General features: G+C 37.5%; 1 protein-coding gene across 1 annotated transcript in view; it reads right to left on the bottom strand.

The window, feature by feature from the left end:
• The window catches only part of rptor (regulatory associated protein of MTOR, complex 1), a 221,095-nt gene that overhangs the window by 165,025 nt on the left and 41,234 nt on the right, over positions 1-14,836 (bottom strand). The window contains exon 5 of the mRNA XM_055221347.1: positions 2,047-2,205. Within this exon, the coding sequence (XP_055077322.1) occupies positions 2,047-2,205 (159 nt within the window). The remainder of the gene's footprint in view (positions 1-2,046; positions 2,206-14,836) is intronic.

Genomic DNA, 14,836 nt, shown 5'->3' with positions numbered 1-14,836 from the left:
GTTTGTGGTACATGTATAAATGTGATAATCGATTGTGCAGCCTACTTATTGGCTAAGTAATTCAAAAATGTTTTCTTCTGGATGACTGTTTTTTACACTAACAGCATGCATGGAAATTATGAATGCTGATATCTGTAACACTTTTAAACTGTCAGCTATCTAATCACTTTTACTTTGGACATGATACTAATGCCAAAAAATGTCATTAATGTCGCCTGCTCAGTCGAAAGTCAAGTGCAGAACCAGTGTAATAAACAGTACAGATCTTATTTGAAACGTGGTTGATTCTTAAATTCTTGATACAATGGAAACACAAGTTTTCATGGACATTATTGAACTGGTCCATACATGTAAAATTTGACACTGCACTTGTATGTATCACACAGGATTATGATTTTGAGATTAGCTCCACAAATCTTCCTTATTAAACTCTTTCAACTGAAAGAATAATATGTTTGAGTAATACCACAATTTTTGAAGATATTCTGGGGAAAAAAAAAAAAAAAATCACCTTAGTTGGGTTCTGACAGAACACACTGAACTTTGTGCCAGTTTATGACTCATGTGGATAGTCCCAGTAATTATGGATATGTAAACCATAAAATATATTTAAACTGCCACAATCTGTCAGTTAAAATGTCCTCCAATTCAAATGAAAACTCTGGGCAGTTTATGTCTACTTGTGATTTTACCATACAGCGTACAGGCTTAGCGTGTTGTTCCGATAGCTCACGTTGACAGATTCCTTTTAATTATTAATAGGGCGTCTGTTTCATGAGGTGTATAGAGACTGAGAGAAATAAGAGAGAACAAAATGTACTCGACAATACAGACACATAGACTGAAGAGAGCTGGTAAAGTATTTTATCTGATATTTAATGGAAATCTAGTCCTATTCAAGCCACACAACAAATCCCTACTGATCCCCCATTTCAGAGCTTCACTTTATTTTGCCAAAAGTACGCATCCCGAATATAATTTGGAGTGAGAGGAGACGGGACAGGGCCCAGGGGTGCAGTGAGGACGTAGAGGTATCGGGGCGGTGTGGACAGCTGCTGTGGATCATTGTGAGTGGGTGCTTACTTACGGGACGGTCGATGAACAGTTTGAGATTTGATGTCTGTTTTACAAGAGAGTGAAAGTGTACAAGACAGTCTAGGTCAAGTTTGGGCCTGAAGAAGAGGTATTAGAAGAGATCGGCTCTTTGAAAAAATCCCAAAGAAAACAAGAAGTTGCTCGTATGATGGTATGGCAATATCCCGCGCAACAGTATAGATGTAAAGTGTATAAAATATAAGTGTTTTAATAATTATTTTAATGGGATATAGACAAACTAGGATACTTGCATGATCCATTACTAAATTGACTTTTCATCTGAATCATTTTAAACAGATATTCTAAGGGACTAGGGACAGACTAACAAAGAAATGGGAGCCTGCATAGAAATTAATCTATTTATGGCTTTTTGTTTCCCATTAGCCAATAGTGAATACTGAATTAAAGTCTGACAAAAATACAGGGAGTACTGACGATGTTGTGATTTAATTTTGATTTTGACTAAAATGGTTGAAGACAATGTCAAAAAACTACATTTTTTTAATTAGTGCATTACGACTCTGCCACCTGCTTGTTTCCATGGAGATGCTATTGCCTTGTCTAGAGTATTCCTCAGTATGGTATTAACTGAATTTAGCTTGCATTTATTTAATTACAGGTGGTACTGCCTAAAAAAATACACTCTTACTGTGAGCGGGGACTCATCTCAATGGATCTGACATGTAACTTCACCTACTTGTCTCCACAGTGATAGATACATACAAAGCCTTACTGTGGAACATTCTAAGAAAACAAAAATACATCTCCATGGTGAAAAGCAGGTGGCAAATGCTCCACCTGAAAACCTACACACAAAACAACAGTCACATGGAAAACTAGACAAAACTGCACAGACTTGTATTAGAAAATCAAACTTTCTCATGTCGTTACATTCCAAATAATTTTAATTTCAGTTTAAATCTTCCATTATAATCTACAGCCTGTTTATACCTTGTTAAAAACCCAGATCTCTCCGTTGACGGTGGGCCGGGGGACACCGTGGCCGTTGTAGTGGAATAGTACTCGCTCCTCTTTGGCGTTTCTCCTCAAAGACGTGCAGAGCTTCTTCACCTCGTCCACCGTGGGGTCCAGGCTCTGCTTGTACCGCGCCTGAAAAAGAAATACAAGCAAAAACACCATTTAACATTTATGTCTGTGGTGAACGGGCAGAGGCCTGATCCTAGAGAGCTGGATAAGTAACAACAACTCATATGAAATAATAATGTCCAACCCATGTACTTCATTCAACAACACTATTTATTTATTCATTTGAGGGTGGCAGTGAGCTAATAACACAGGTATCTGGGCAGGATTTATGGAGGATGCTGTCTTTATTGCAAACAACCAGATGTACTGTGACTGGTGGTACAGTAGGGTCAAATTTCTTATCAAAATATTGCCATCCCTGGACAGTAGTTTCAATATTCAAAAGCATCTAATACAACATTTTAAACCAAAGAGTTTTGCTTTCTCATTGCCCATTCATCTCGTTAAGTGATGAAATTGTGGTATTGTTGTGTTTTTTATGACAATAGGCACGCAGGCAATGCTGAAGGTAAGAAAATGTTATTTCTATTCTATTGTTATGGAACTACCTGAAGGTTATGGGTTGATATTATTACAGTCCCTTAAAAACTATATATTTTGCTAATTGATAAAAGTGTGTGAGCTGGGATATGATTAGTAAATAAACTGTAGTAAAAAAAACAATTAAAAACAAATGCACTAAATACATAAACGGCATCGATCTATATCTATATGAAAAAAGCAGATGAGGAAAAATATTTGATATAAAACATTGTATTCCTTTTTATAAGCCATTTTTAAAAAATTGTGCAGTTTTGAGTTTCGGTGCACAAGATGTTTGATATCATTGTTCAACTTGGAAACTTAAATACTAAGGAGGAGTGGTATTTAAACCTAGCCAGGAATCAGGGGGAAAAAGAATCTGGATAAAAAAATTGTAGATCCTTCCTTTGACACAATTTAACATGGTGCAACTTGAAAGTCCACCATGAAATTAGGATAAGATGAATACACAGCTGCAATAGTAATACTTTTCTTTGAACAAAAGTAGTTGTGTAGGGCCGTGTGTGTTCATTTTGTGTGCATTCGTGTTATGCTTGCTTAGGTGCAGAGCTGGTGCGGTGTGCGTGGATGTGAGGGACAGAGAGGTGTCAGCTTGTTATGCAACAGACATGGACCGGTTCGAGCTCTGATTCATCCTCACACTCACCAAGACCTCATATTACATAAGCAACAGGACTCTCCACAAACAGCCTCCTGCCCAGCCACCGGCAACCACTCCAACCGCCAAATTACAACTGCAATATTACAACAACCATGTTACAACCATTGAAAAACATACAAAAAACATGCGTCCTTACTGTACCTTCCATTTCCACAAAACTCTCCTCCTGCTTGTTCCCATGTAAATGTTGTGGCTGTGGCTATAATATTCCACTCTATGGAATCATGCAGTTGGCTGTTGCCTCCAGAAAGTTACCACTTAAAGGAAGGAAGTCCTGATTTAAGAACACTTAGTTACATTGTACTAAGTATAGTAATAGAATGAAGACAAGTAATCCTTCAGATTTAGTGTTTGCATTTCTTTTTGGGTTTCTGCACTTTAGATGTCTGTGTAAAGCTACATTTTGTGTGGTGGCCTTTTAGCTGAATAGTTTGAGAATTACCAACACATGTTTACTTCATTTTACCTTTTCTCTATTCAAGTCTAAAATGGATTCCTCCTTCCCACTCAGACGCTTGTTGCAGAAAGCCTCTCAAATAGCATGACCTCTTCTCTTCCTGTAAGATGTTTTATTACAAACATTGGCAGGAAGGATTATGTTTCATTCACAGAAGCACAGTCACGTCTTCTTAAGTTAAATGTCCACCATTTACTATTCGAGGGTAGCCTGTTGTCACAGCCAGTCACTTATCAAGTCTAAATAAAGACGTGTATCTCTACTGAAAGCCATTAGAATGCACTGCAAAATCCACCTAGACAAATGTCGAGTATAATATAGACTATAGTCAGAAGAGTTAAATGTAGTTTCTGTTCAGCTCTTCAACCAACCCCACTGCCTGACACCATGTGGCCTTACCAGCTTGTCAAAGCCTCATCTCATCAGATCTCAGAAGGTAAACAAGGCTATGCCTGATTAGCACTTGGATGGGAGACCGTTGGGAATACCAGGTGCCACAGTGGGGCGCCAGTGGCAAAATCTGTCATTCTGACACTTCACCCATATTGTGTGGTATGCATGTGGTATGTGTGTGAGTGCGTTGGTGGGGGCCGATGGCGCAGATTGGCAGCCTTGCTTTCGTCAGTCTGCCCCAGAGCAGCTGTGGTTACAATAGTAACTTACCACCACTGGTATTCACTAAAGCCTTGTGAATGTCACTTTTTAATATGAATGCATGCTCAAACAAGTATTTTGTTTTGATACTAGTTTTAGTGTCAATTAGTATTTGATTTTCAATACTTTTGACAAGCCTATATCCAATTTGCATAAACATTTGTGGATTTTCCTTGGGGGATATTTTTAAATGAAAATACAATATCATCAATATATAAAAGGTTCTTGCTCCACATTTTGAAGTGCAATATCTGGCAAATCTAAACCCACAAACAGTGTTACTACAATGAAAGAATATGAGGAAGGACTTGATGGTGTGTTCAGTTCAACTACAGTGCAGTGCTGAACTCAACTGCAGTATTCTTCTGTTAAAAATGCCACATTCATGGATACCACGAGTCGTCATACACCTGTGTATTATCTCCATACAGTCACACTGTCACTTAAAGAATAAAATAATGGCCTGTTCATTGCCTGTCACATTAAACCTGATGGAGCAGCTTAATCAGCGGTGCTTTTTTGTGTTTTTTCCTCAGTGTTTGTCCCGGATATGGATGGGTGTGAATTACTGTATGAGAGTAGCACTATGGGACGCCCTGATCAAATTTACTAATAAACGGATAAGAGTCAGTGTCTGGTGCATTGGAAGCCTGGCACTCACAGAGATTATATCAGGAGCAGTGAAGACAACCTAATGCAGTTATGTGCTGTGATATCAGATTTGCTTTCTGTGTAGGAGATAGGGCTCAACGACTTGGGAAAAAATATTGATTGCGATTTGATTTGACATTAGAGTTGCGATTCAGGTTTAATAATGTGGTTCTTTTCAAAGTTTTGATTATATTGCAATTTTAAAATTATTATTCCAGATTATTGACAAAAAAACAAACAAAAACCTGACATGCTGACAGTTGAATGTCACGTGACTGGAGATTTATTACATGCAATGTAGCCTAATTTATGCAATTTATGGGTTTATAATTATATTCAAATATTAAGCCTACTTATAAAAACTACCTAAGAAACTAAGGAATTATACAGGTTTGAATTGATTGAATTCCCTTTTGCAATTATTGGGCTCTGGCCCTTCAATGCAAATAAGTTGTGGCTGAAGTTAGAACATTCACTTGATTCTCTCTGTTCACGAGATGACAAAACAATTCATACTAATATCCGGTTCATCTCTCTTCTGTCTCAGTGCAGTCTCAGATAAGACTTCTCGTTTGTGCGTGCTGCATGTGTATGTGTTAGTGCACTTGCAGGGACTCCCCCCTCACTCCAGTGCATGGAGCTGTCGAGAGAGAAAAAGAAACTTAAAACCACTACAACTACTGTTTTAATAAAGATGAGGCATAACAGTTGCCCCAAAATGTGTTTAACATTAGATACAAGCTTATTCCCAGTTTGCTGATGCATGGCGGGGCTTCACACACACACGGGCACACACACATACACAGATGTGAGTGACTGTCATTGTGCTCCACATTACACCTCGGTATACCGCAAGTTCAAAAACCTACCATGGCAAAAGATATTGGCAGTAATTGGAAAAGCGATTAATCTTGACATCCCTAGGTGTGACGAGCTGTTTATCTGCTTGTAGCTATGATTTTACGTAAATCCCACTGGTGTTTTAGCAAATCTGTTCATTTACATTCAGGGCAGAAGGCCACATTAAATACAAGAGGCTTGGGCAGATTAGGGCAGTTTCATATTTATGAAGCAGGCTGCTGACAAATGTGAGCATCGTCACTTTGGGAAAATAAACCATATTTGTGAGTCAAAAATGCAGCTTTGTTTTTGGCAACTGAGATGTTACAGAATTGACACATCAACATTTAAAATGTGCTTATTTTGATGGATATGGATTGTTTGGAGAGTTTTGAAAATTTTAAGCTGGTATTGATTGACACAGATCAAATTAATTCATGGCTGTCTGCTGTCACAATAACTTCACAATAACTGAAGGAAACACAAACAATCTTTCAAGTTTACTCTCGCTCACAGCTTTGCCATCTCATATCAGACATGGCATCATTAAAAACGTCCACGCTGTGTTTCTAACAAACACAGTGACATCAGAGTCCTAAAAAAAACTGGATGAATGTCTTTACTCGCGACTGTTGAAAATTGTTCTCCTTTAAACAATGTAATAGTGATGAGTACAAATCCACTGGCACAATTCAGAAACAACTACAATTCCAGCATCATTTGTAAATTTGAGCCAGAAATCACAGACAATTAGGAAATTGCAAAGAATAATTTAAGGAGCATCATTTCCTCTGCAAACAACAACATTGTATCCACTCTTGGTTTGTATAAAAAAAAAAACTATAACACTGCAGTTTAAACCCTTTCAAACATTAATTTGAACAGGATCTTGTCTTAAGGCATGAATTGCAATGCAAAAAAAAAAAAAAAAATCACAGTTGTACTTTGCATTTTCCTCCCAAACAGTTCTCAACAGAGCTGCAAGATTACTGTATTACGACTATAAGTCACATTTTTTTCATAGTTTGGCCGGGGGTGCAACTTATACTCAGATGCGACTTATATGTGAAATTATTAAAATACAATTTCACATCTCCGTTATTGTCACACTGACAAACACACAAGGGCACTCTACATGATCTACTTTCAGAGTTGACAGAGTTCAGAAGCAACACCCAGGATGAAGAATTCAATGGATTTAGTGATTTGGAGTGAAATTGAGCGTAAACCTTTTTATGCTTTAGTTATCTGATTAACTGTTAATATTTTACATTAACATACCAGACACTTATTCAGTTCATTGTCTATGCTTCATGCAGCTGAATAAATATACAGCTAAATGTGTTATGTTAGCGTGTTGTACTGATATTCAGCCTGTTGTTCTCTATTTTAAAGTTATTATTCTATCTTGCCTTTAAAGATAAAATGTCAGTTCTTGGTCTCAGATTTTGTAAAATAAATTTCCCCAAAAAATGTGACTTATAGTCCAGTGCGACTTATGTATGTTTTTTTCTTCATTATGATGCATTTTTTCGCTGGTGCGACTTATACTCCAGAGTGACCGATACCCCGGAAAATATGGTAATCAAAATCAAATTGAAATTGCAATTTCAATGGGTGCAAAAATGTGGCTAATAATAATCTTGTGCTATTTAGGCCCACCCTTGTTTATATATTGAGTGCTGTGTGCAGTGGAACCACAAGACTAAATGAACATTATAAACTTGTGGTGGAATGGCCTTTCTGGTGAATTTTTGTTCATTTAATATTAAAGAGTGCAACAATCCAGCCAAGACGAATAGGATCATTTCTTTTTTGAGAAAGGGGAATTTATCAGAAATTCATATAGAAACTGATAGTAATGGTGGTTATCTTTTACTTCATGCTGCTTTGTATGGCAATTAAGTTACTATAATGAATATGTATGCAATATGTGTAAAATAAAAAGTGATTGAACGACTTTTAAAGGTGAACAAAGTTGGGTGATGTAGTTTTAAGCACGGCATTGGACACCTTTGAAAGTCGGCTTAAAAACCTTAACATCTTGCACTCTCTCTCCCTTCATCGGTGTGATATCTGATTAGGCAATTAACCAACCAGAACCAGGCTTATCATTCTCCTGCTTTTGCAAAAATGTCAACGCTGTGCAAATGGAGGACAAAGTGAGAAGTGAACGCAAGAAGAAGCTGAATCGAAACACCATTTGATCATTTTTTGAGTCTTATTCCTACTGCTAAACATCAATCACAAATCTAATCGCAAATCGTTTAGCGGAGCCCTTCTTCTCAAACATGGTATTTAAAACTTGGAGACCTAACAGCTTTCAGATGATTTTCTCTTGTCTGGTCTACCTCCTGAGTGTGCCTCTTGTTTAGCACAGACCTGTAGTCGCAGAAACCACCTGACTCACATTCATCAAGGCCACAGGAACCAAACTCTAGTTAAGAGGTATGTTCTGTGCCATTTATCACTGTGTCACTTCCTGTCCACCGCCAACCTTTTCAAACTACACTTAGCATTTAAGACGCAATTAAAACCCCTGATGATGCCCTAGCTAACAGCCTCTCCTTCTGGCACCAACTTTGCACAGTTAATACCTTCGAATGCAACAAATAACTATGCATGATTCTTACAAAATCACTTGACAAGAAATGCTGCTATGACTTTAAAGTGACAGTGATGAAAAAGGCTGCTTAATGAGTGCATGCCTTTTATCTGTGTTGCTTTGAAAGTGAATCGTGTGAACTAAAAGAAAGAAATTCAAATATCAAAGGGCATGTTTAGTTCGATGACAGGCAGTCGTCAGCGCAGAGAGTACAGCTAACATTGGCTTCTACCAATGTGGGCCTGACAGATGCAACATGTGAACAGCAGTAACTGATTCGCCTGTCTGAACAAGAACTAGAAGCAACAGAAATATCACAGCACATGAGCAGAACAATAAGCAGGAAAAATGAACTAGAAAAATGAACTCTGAGCGGTAACCAGTGAAGTGCTAAAAACAGCACCTACTTTTAGAATCAGTCAGAAGATCGCCCTTAAGTTAAAGGTTTTATATCACTGGGTTCTGTTGATTTACCATAGCGAGCTGGTATTCATCTCTAGATTTCTTCAAAAAAAAAAAAAAAAAAAAAAAAAAAGAGCTAGCCGATTTCGTCAATTTCCGTTTAAGTTTGCTTTCCAGAGGACCGGGGAAATTTGAATGAACATTTTTCCTGTTCCCAATTAGATAAAGCAATGCACAAACACTGTCGAACCTTAGGGCACGGACTAGTAGTTAAATAGTTTCCTGTAAAAAATAAATTAATGAATGAACCTCAAGTTGAACAAAAAATAACAACTTTCACTGGATGAGAGGAGTTGATATTAACATATATATTTTTTTTCATTGATGGCATGCACCACAAACTGAAGTAAAGTTGTAGTCAATTTGAATAATTAACTTTTTTTTCGTAAATTGTATAAGTACCGGTAAATGAAATTTCTCAGATGTAATATAAATTTGAGGTTCTTTTTATGATTCTGTAAACATGGTCATCTCTTCTGCTTCATTCGACTCACTTCCTCATGACTCAAAACTGACCTGTTCAAATAATCCTACACCACATAATCACACTGTCATCCACTTTTGTACTGTATTGCTTTTCCACCTGTTTTAATGTTTTTAACTTGTGTATGGTACAGTTCAGTGTTTTGAAAGGCACTTGTAAATAAAATGTATTATTCATTACTCTTCTAAAAATCTGGAAAAATGTACCAATATGTCCAATACCAATACATGAAATATAACCATACATGAATATTAGAATTAATATATTACAAACCTTTAAGAAAAGCTGAAACAGGACTGTATTTTAGACTCTTTGATTCAATATTACACCATATCTAATCCACTGCCTGTGACAGCCCATTCCAATAATGTGTGAGGGGACAGTATGCAGGAGTGTGACGTCAATGCTGACATATTTGGGTCTCTCAGGTCAGAGGAATGACGGGTTGACAGCAGACTGCTCACTGGTGATAATGACAACAGGGCAGACAGCGGCAGGATCCAATAACACCTTTCTGCTCATGTTATTGTACACTGACGGAGGCTAGAGAACAACCAGACTATTGGTCGACTTATTGTTTAAAAAACTGTATTCCCCAGTGTAAAGTGTAAAGCCAAAATTTAATCTGAAGTCATCACAAAGTGCACTGAATAGTTGGCATCTTGTATTGACTTCAGCAGGAGTATTGCAGTAGATAGAAAGAAGGAGGTGTAGGTGGGTTTGAAAGAGGCCTTGAATGAACCGCAGTAATTAGATCGTCATAAATTAATAATGTTTTTGTTGGAACGGAGCAAAACCATGCATTCATCATTCAAAAAGACAGACAAGGACAGACAGAATTTTTTCATTAGCTCGGGTTTTTAAATCAAATTCAGTTACCTTCAGATTTATTTTCATAGTTTTAGTGTGTGCGTGTGGGTGTGTGTGTATGTGTGTGTGTGGTGTGCGTGTGTTATTAATTCAAAATATTCAGTTCATAGGGCACATGTTAAGTATATGTTAGGAAGCATAATACATACATAATACATAATACAACACATTTTTGGATATAAACCACAGTCTGAGCCTGTTTCTTTTATATAGACCTGATGTTATTGTTTGCAAGGGGAATTGAAACACCACAATAATCGCTGCCTTTATAATTTGCCAATTGGACCAATCAAATTGACAAAGTGACAACTCTAGCTGTAATCTACAAAACAGTTTCAAATTATTTACAAACTTTTATGAACTTAAATGTTAAAATTGTAAAAAGAAGCCCATCCAAAGTAAGAGTCTGAAAAGTTGAGAATTTGAAGAAACTATACAACAGATGTCCAATGCACACGGGCCATCAGTGCAGTTTGTTATGGTAAACACAAGATGCCATTTCCCTGCCAAGTTCAACAGGGTTCACACATTCAGATATATCTGTTAACGACTACATCTGTGTAACAGTAGGGGGCGCACAAGCCGTTACTTCCCTGGTGACAAAGACTCCACAGGGAGCTGGTCCAGACTGAGTCAGATCCCAGCGGGACCCAAAACCACCACGTCACCTTCCCGTCCTGTCACCACACCTCCCAAATCTGTATCTATAAATGGTGTCTGCTGGAGCTGGATTAGACATACATTACATTAGCACTTGATATCACCATTTTATAGTTAAAGGTGCACTATGTAACTTTTGTAGTGGATAGCTAACGTCTCCATGGGCTCTCATTATATATAAAAAAACAAACTGTGGTTTAGGTTAATGAACATGTTGGAAAATACACAATGTTTTTGTACTGACTGTCTGTTCATAGTTTTGCCTTTTCTTTAAAATGATTGTGCCCTTTAAGGTTTTCATACGTTTGTCCCCACGGTAAAGTCAAGTCTGAGGAGAGCAGGAGCAGCCGGTATTAGAGCTGACTAAGTGACAGTGCTTATGTAACAGGCCCAAATGCTTGTGTATGTTAAAACATGGTGTAAGGACACATGAAGTTCTCAGTACAAAATCACTTAATGTAACTAACTGTTCTGACTCATTTATGTTGACTTGAACTTCAGGGAAACTTTAAGGCCTGCAAAGCTTCCAAGGGGCTTCACTGTTTTTTTTCATGTAATAAAGCAATATGTGTCTTCCCCCAGTACAGATCAGTCAAAATGAGACCACTGTATGCTGTCTGCATTTAATTATAAAGGCATTTTTATCATCTACAAACCAGGAAGTAAGGCTGGTGCATTGTTAGCATGCTAGTTGTTGTTCATAGCATTACTGTAGCAGCCGTCCTGGCATCTGAACGCTGAGAAAAATGCTTATAAACTCACTGCAGTGGATAATTAGGATGCTCGGAATGCAAAAGTGAGGAATAAGTGGACTGCAGCAAACAATTTAGGATGAACAAGCTCTGTTTTTCACATTTTTAAGACAGTAAAAATAAACTACCTTTAAGTCAAAACTGTGGAAAAGTCAGATTTAAAAGTATAGCATATTACTTGATTCAGTATTGGCTTTAGACTGCACTGAACAGGACTGGAACAGGTAGCAGGTCTGTACAAGGGTCCTGTCTCTCACCCTCTCTCCTCCTCTGCTCTAATCAACAGCTGGCCTCATTCCTGCCTCCCACAGCGACACCAGGAGATGGAGGAGGGACTCCAGCGACGGAGAGTGTCACTAACCATTATCCCAAAGACAAGCCCAGGGACCACACTTCAAACTCTGAGAAGATTTAAGCAGAAAGTCAAATTAAATTACTGTGCTACAGGAAAGAGCCTATCACCTTGACGAACTGTTCCAAGGCTTCCATCTTTTCAAATGTAAAGGCGCAATGACGGAAATGTATGTTTATATTTTGATCAGTGAACTATTCCAAATGCATGTCTGTGAAATCATGGATTTTATTGAAATTCTTTTAGAGAGCAGTAAGGCTGTCACAGTTTGTCAGATTTTAGTGTTACATACATTGTTAGAAGGACCTGCACAATTTTATGATTATTAACAATTATTGACAGCACGACCATCAGTAAAAGAGTGAAGAGTTTTATTATGTTGTCTTATTTGTTACTATAACTCACACAATGTAACTACCTTCATGAAACCACGTTGTCTGTTGTGTACTGCACTCTGGTCAACTCTGTTTTTAAAGTGCATTAGAAATAAAGTTGGATTGGATTGGATTGGAAATAAGCCTGACATCCTTAGATAGCAGGTTCCACTGAAGAAGAAAGTCACTGTATTTAATAAAAATTAAGTGAACCAATAAAGGCCTAGGGTCGTAAAAAATAAATAATACTCAAAAAAAAATAAATACTCAAAACCCACTTGAAAAGTATATTTTTAAAAACTTAGCCAGTCCACTATTTCAATTCAGTCCCCAAACACAAACAAGTCACACTTGGGACGCTGAGGACTTAAATGTCTACAAAAACACCTGAAAAATCATCATCTAATCAAAAATAGCAGGGATAGTTCTTTGAATTTCATCAAAAAAGCATGAAAAAATATTAATCTATGATGATTTTACAGCTGTTTTTGTACATGGACATTAGTGTGACTTTTTTCAAAGGAAGCCTGAGTGTTAAAGTAATGTGTTAAAAATATTATATCATCTAAAAAAGATTTTTTTTTTTAATATATTATACATTTTATATTTATTATAATCATTGTGGTATTGAAATCAGTATCAAGCCTTTTCCTTGGTATTGAACTTCCGTTTGAAATTTTAGTATTATGCACCAAGCCTGAGAAAAGCCTAAAATGAGAAAAAGGCTGGAAGTACAATAATACTAAAATGAGCAGATGAAGCTTTTTAAATCTTTTTTTTTTTTTATCAAGAGCATGCTCTTTATTGATCATAATGACCAAAGTGTGACACAAAAGAGAGAGACACTAGTCTAGTTAATTTGAGCAGAAGGTTTCATTTGTGTTGCAAAATTTTGAATACCCCTTTGAAGATCTAGCTCATCCCTTCCAAACTTCTCAATGTTAAAAAGTCAGGACAGGGGACTATTCATTACCCTAGTCTGTTGAATTCATTGTTTGGAATAAATAGCCGTGTGACGCATGTGACGCAGGTTGTTTGCAAAGACTGCATCATACCAGAAATGATGCCAGCAGCAGGTAAAGAAGTAGTGATCTGTCAGTGTTGGTTTTCCAGACACACACATTACCCTCACGCTGTGCCGTGGTCTCAGAACAGTTGGGCTTTATGCTGTCGGAAAAACAAAGTCAAGAGACGCCCTGCTTTCTAAGAACGGTAACAACCAACATCTTAATTATGGATGGAGGATTGTAAAAGGTGGTTGGGACTACAATAAAACAATTGAAGGTTAAGTTATTGGCAAAAGTTCAACTACATTTTCTCAAGTCAACAGTTTTGCACAGTATCCAAAAGGTCCATTCTCAGCTCAAACTATTTGTTGGATGTCTCTCCCGTTCTATTTAAATCTGCCCTGTCCTTCAAAGCTTATTGGTAAAAACAGCAATAAATAGAATCTTAAAGTAAGGTTTTAGGTCTTAAAATTTGTAGTTGTTTTTTTCCCCTATAGAATATTGACAACCAGCACAATTTTATAACAAGAGTGTTGTGTGATGGCGGTCCATTCAGACAACAGCGACTAAGAATTTCAAACAAAATATTAAATCTTCTGAATAGAAAAGCGTCCTCAAAATGCTGCAAATAACAGGAAGCTGAAATCCATAAATAGCTAAGAGTTGGGCAAAAACACTAAAACGTGACAACCACTCCACAAGAGAGTAATGACTTGGATTTGGGTTTCAGGCCTAAATTTAAAATATTGGTCAGATTTCCCCGTTTAGCTTGGATGTAACAGATCCAGTGTGGGCTGAAAATAGCTTCTTGCATACATGGCTTTGATGGTCCACCGGATGTAACCCAGGCCTACGTCATGTCAGGACCTCAGGAGGGGTCTGGTCTGCAGTTTAAAGGCTAGTTCTGGTCCCTGGGGTCTTCTTGAGTAAGGATTGAGTTTCATAGACTGACCCACACAAACAGAGCCACAATGGAGCGTCGATGGCCTCATTTCCAAGTCCTTATTGATCGCATTACGTCTTATAATAACTCCAGCTGGACGCCCAAGGGTGTCACGGCATGTATTTATAACCCGATCAATATCTGTGCATCGACTGAGCACTGGGATGAGCTGTACAGTCTCTGCTTTGTCCATGTGTGTCACTCTAATACTGTATAAGTGGAAATTTCAAAAGCAACATTTTCAGTGTCAACCATTTTCTGTCTGCATCATGACAGAGAACTACTGCTACTATTACTACTATTACAATTACTTCAATTCTTTATCGTCACAAAGGCTGAAGACCTGTTAATACTACTACAACGACAACAGCAGGGTTAC

This window comes from Periophthalmus magnuspinnatus, chromosome 1, assembly GCF_009829125.3.
Source record: "Periophthalmus magnuspinnatus isolate fPerMag1 chromosome 1, fPerMag1.2.pri, whole genome shotgun sequence".
NCBI classification, from domain to species: Eukaryota; Metazoa; Chordata; class Actinopteri; order Gobiiformes; family Gobiidae; genus Periophthalmus; species Periophthalmus magnuspinnatus.
The sequence above is the reverse complement of the archived record's forward strand: the minus strand, read 5'-3'. Positions and strand labels throughout refer to the sequence as shown.